The sequence below is a fragment of the Octodon degus genome, unplaced genomic scaffold, assembly GCF_000260255.1.
Source record: "Octodon degus isolate 3935 unplaced genomic scaffold, OctDeg1.0 scaffold00237, whole genome shotgun sequence".
Classification (NCBI taxonomy): domain Eukaryota; kingdom Metazoa; phylum Chordata; class Mammalia; order Rodentia; family Octodontidae; genus Octodon; species Octodon degus.
In genome coordinates, this window is record NW_004524813.1 from 524902 (window position 1) to 529532 (window position 4631).

General features: G+C 33.7%; 1 protein-coding gene across 1 annotated transcript in view; it reads right to left on the bottom strand.

Annotated features, from left to right (window-relative positions):
• Window positions 1-223: 223 nt before the first annotated feature.
• The window catches only part of LOC101565073 (ephrin type-A receptor 6), a 1186195-nt gene continuing 1181787 nt past the window's right edge, over window positions 224-4631 (bottom strand). Inside the window, 2 exon segments of the mRNA XM_012512596.2 lie at window positions 224-338; window positions 4251-4400. Coding sequence (XP_012368050.1) covers window positions 224-338; window positions 4251-4400 — 265 coding nt within the window.

The following is a 4631-nucleotide window of genomic DNA, read 5'->3' on the forward strand; positions in this document are numbered from 1 at the left end:
ATCTGCAGTGGGCCAGGGTTTTATTTGCAGGCTATTCAGAGAGGACACATGTAGTAGCACGGTTTGAAAATCCAGGTTGGAAGCATAAACATAAGGTGTGCAGCCACAGTCTGAGCAGGAGACTGGTTTGTGAAGGGATAGAGAGTCAGAAGAAAGAGCAGTAGAGAGAGTATCTTTCATTTTAGAAACACTGAGGCACAAAACACAGGAGATTGTAGTACTTTCATACATGAAATCCTTTCTCCTGTATGTGCATCATATGTAAACGTAAAGTCTGTATGCTGCTGACTATTCGTCTCTGGTGTCCAATAAGTATAACTCCAATTCTCCTAACATCACTGAAAAAGAGAGGGAGGGAATATTTAGATTTGTTAAGTATGAGGAAGAGAAAATGAATGCTTACACACATTAAATATGTACAGTGTCCTACTCATCCAAATTTTAAGCAACCTTTTTAAATATTTACAAACAGTAATTGATTACATGTTTTTTTCTCTTTGGCTTCACAGAACATACCACATTAATCTAAAATTTAATGAAGAAGAACTTTCATATGCAGGTGTTCATGTTAGATATTTTATAGACCCCAAAACAATGTTTGCATATCTACAATTTAGATATGTAGTTAAATTTCAATAGTGGTATCAAAACAGAATGCAAGGTAGAAAATATAATAATTCCCATAGTATATCAGCAAGCTAAAAAGTTGTCATTATGCTGAACTATATGAAATTGCCATGACTGTCTTAAAATTGTGATAACTTCAATTTGGCTGAATATAATTGCTTTACTGTTCAGTCCTTTAATCCACACGATGAACATTTATAATGCCTGTCAACGATGGCTGATCTTTAAAACAAAGGAAATGGTTGACTATTATAATACGCAGGAAGAATTCTAAGGTGAAATAATAGAGTATTAATTTGATGGAGGTAATAGGAATTGGTTATGGAATATTAGTTTATGAGATAATTTATCAGCAAAAACTATGTTAATATATGAACAAGAGTAATACATATTTTAGAAATCATTTAAAATATTTTTAGAAGTTACTGATTAGCTATTTTCTTTCAAAGAAGAATAGTCTTAAAATGTAATGTCCAACTTCCACTAGAAAAATTGTCAGAAATTGTGGAATGACATTCTAGTCTTCTGGACAAGGTTCTTGATGTAGTATTTGAATTTATAATTCCCTGCACAGAATGTTATTTAAGGAGACATTAGACAGTTTCCACAATTAAATGGTAATGGCAATATGACATGCCAGACTTACTTAACAAAATGAAGAAATCCTACAAGGGAAATAAATGGAGGTGAATTTTCACTTCAGAAAAACAGAATAAATTCAAATAACCTAATGTTGAACCTCAAGCTGCTGGATAAAGAAAGGCAAATTAAACACAAAGCACATATGAAGAGAAAACATATAAATAATGAAGCAATGAGTTTGTTCTTTGAAAGATTAAATAAAATTGACAGACCCTTAGCCAACCTTGTGTAAAAAAAGACACTCAAATCTATGCAATTAGGAATAAAAAGGCAAAAATCACAATGGATCTTGCAGAAACTCTCATGTTAACTAATAGCTACTTTGAGCACCTGTACTTTAATAAAATGGAAAACTAAGAAAAAATATAGGTTCCTAGACACTTCCAAATTACCAAAACTGAATCAAGAAGATATAAAAATTCTACATAACTAGTATTAGTCAACAAAATTGAAGAAGTAATAAAAAAAAAAAACTACCAACAAAGAAAAGCCCAGATCTTGACAAATTCACTGCTGAATTCTACAAGAAATAGAGAGAGCTCCTGCAATTACTTTTCAGATTCCTTAGTGAAATTGAAAAGGAAGTTTACTTCCAAACTCATTCCTGGAGACCAGATACCAAAACCACCAAAAAAATAGAAACCAAAATCCTTGATGAGAATACAAACCAAACTCTTTGATGAGAAAGAAATAAAAGGAATAAGAATAGGGAAAGAAAAAGTTAAATTATTGTTTATGGAAGGCATGATCCTCCACACATAAGACTCCAAAAGACTCCTAGATTTAATAACTAAATTCAGTAGTGTAGTAAGATACAAAAATCAACACTTAAAATCAATAGTATTTCTATATACAGATCACAAACTCTCTGAAAGAGCAATTAGGGAAACTTATACCTTTCACAATACATCAAGAACAATGAAATGATTAGGAATCAATCTAGGAAAGGAAGTGAAAGACCTTTACATTGAAAGCTACAGCACTCTGCAAAAAGAGACAAGAAGATAACAGAAAGTGAAAAGATATCCCTTGTGTTTGGGTAGGAAGAACTAATATAGTAAAAATGATCATGCTTCCAAAACTATTATAAAAATTTAATGTAATCCCCAATAAAATACTAGCAGCATATATCACAGAAATAGAGAAAACAATCCTAAAAGTCATATGGAACCAGAAAATACATAGAATAGCAAAAGCAATTTTCAGCTACAAAGGCAAAGCAATTGAAGGGGTATCAAAATCCCCAAGTTGAGATTATACTGTAAAGTTATTGTGATTAAAAACAGTATGATACTGGCAAAAAAATAAAAATAAATCTGAGGATCAATGGAATAGAATGGAAGATGCATAAACAATTCCAGACACACTGTGCTACCTTATCTTTGACAGAGGGGCCAAACATATTCACTAGATGAAAGATAGCCTCTTTAATTAACGGTGCTGGAAAAACTGGCTTTCCACATGCCAAAGATTAAAGCTAGTTCCATATTACTCACTGTATATTAAACTAAAATCAAGATAGATCAACTATCTAAATATTAAACAACTTTCTGGAAGACAAAATAGGTAAAACTTGAAGACATAAGTAGGTAAAGACTATGAACAAAACCTTGATGACACAGGAAGGATTACAATGAATCAGCAACTGGGATCACTTAGAAAGCATTAGTACTGAAAACAAACTACTGAGAGACAAGTCACAGAATGGGAAAAGTGTTCTGTCATCTGTTCCTCAGAGGACTAATATCTAGAATACATAAAGAACTAAAATAGACCTCCTAACTTTAAAGACCCAATCCAGGAATGAACATCTGAAATAAATAAACACTTCTTAGATGAAGAAGTACAGACAGCAAATGTATAAAAAATGTTCAACATCACTGGCCATTCAAAAGATGCAAATTAAAACCCTGACATTCTGTCTTACCCCACAAAGTATGGCCATTATCCAGACATCAACCAATAACAAATGCTGGTGGGGCTGTAGGAAAAAAAGGAATACTCCTCCACTGTTGGTCAGAGTGTAGTGGTCAACCACTATGGAAATTAGTATGAAGATTCTTCAACAATATAAAACTAGAGCTTCCATTTAGCCTCACTATTCCCCTTCTAGGTATCTTCTTGAAATAATTAAAAGAATCATAGCACAGTAAAATATTCACACCTATGCTTATAACAGCACAATTTATAATATCTATATATTTTTTGTTGTTGTTTTTGTATTTAGGATAAGGTGCATAGGGTCTCACTTCTAGATCAGACTCCCAAGTGCTTGGATTACAGGGCGTGCCACCACAAGCAGTCTCAAGTGCTTCTCAGGGTGACCTGGGGGCGGGGCCAGCACGGCAGGCCCAGGGATCAAACTCCTGGCCCCTGCGTCTGCCTTAGCAAGTGCTTTAATCAGCTGAACTATTTGGTCAGCCCTTATAGTATCTAAATCTTGAAACCAGTCCAAATGCCAATCAGTGGATGAGTGGACAAAGAAAATGTAATCTTTATATATGCAGTGGAGTACATGAAGTATGGAGCATTTCTGCCATAACGAAAGATAAACTTAAGACATTTCTAGATAAATGGATGCACCCTGAGACCATACTCTTCACTGAAATAAATCAGACACATGCTTAAACAATACTTTTTTTCTCTTGTGTGAAAAACCCAAAAGGTAAATAAGGATCAAAATGGATGATAGATATTGGGAAGTAGGAAAAAAACGTTCAAATGGAAGGGGAAGAAGGGAGGGTGCTGGGAGAAGGAAAGGAATAGGGATTTAAAAAAAAAGAACGGGGTATCACAAAAGCAAAGTCTTTCACATAAGGAGTGGAGAAGGATTGAAGTGGAGAGAGAATTGGAAAAAAGAATTAAGATATACTATGTATAGGTATAAATTCCCTATAATGAATGTGGCCATTATACATGCCAAAAGTGTATCAATAAAATTAATTTTTTAAAAAGGAAAAGATAATCCTGATACCACTTACTCAATGCTCATTCTTGAAATCAGGTCAAAAGTTGTAAACCCTGCTGCCATGAAATTACTTTTATATTGTCCCATCTTTATAGAATCCAGCCAGTCACCAACTGTGACAAACAAAGGATATTCAGAAACTTCACCAGGGGATTCAGGCATTCTATGAGAGAAAAGGAGAGGGAAAGAGAGAGGGAGTGAGTTAGCTTAAAATCCAGGTAAAACAAGAATTATCTAACTTTCTTTTTCCTCTCACTGTATTGTTTCTTCTACTGTTTTTAATCCTCCATTTAAAGAAATCTCCAATTTTCCATGTTATTCAGATAGCAACATCAAAAACCCCATCTATGAATCAAATCAGTCACATGTTTTTTAAGCTTTTTGTCTTTATTTG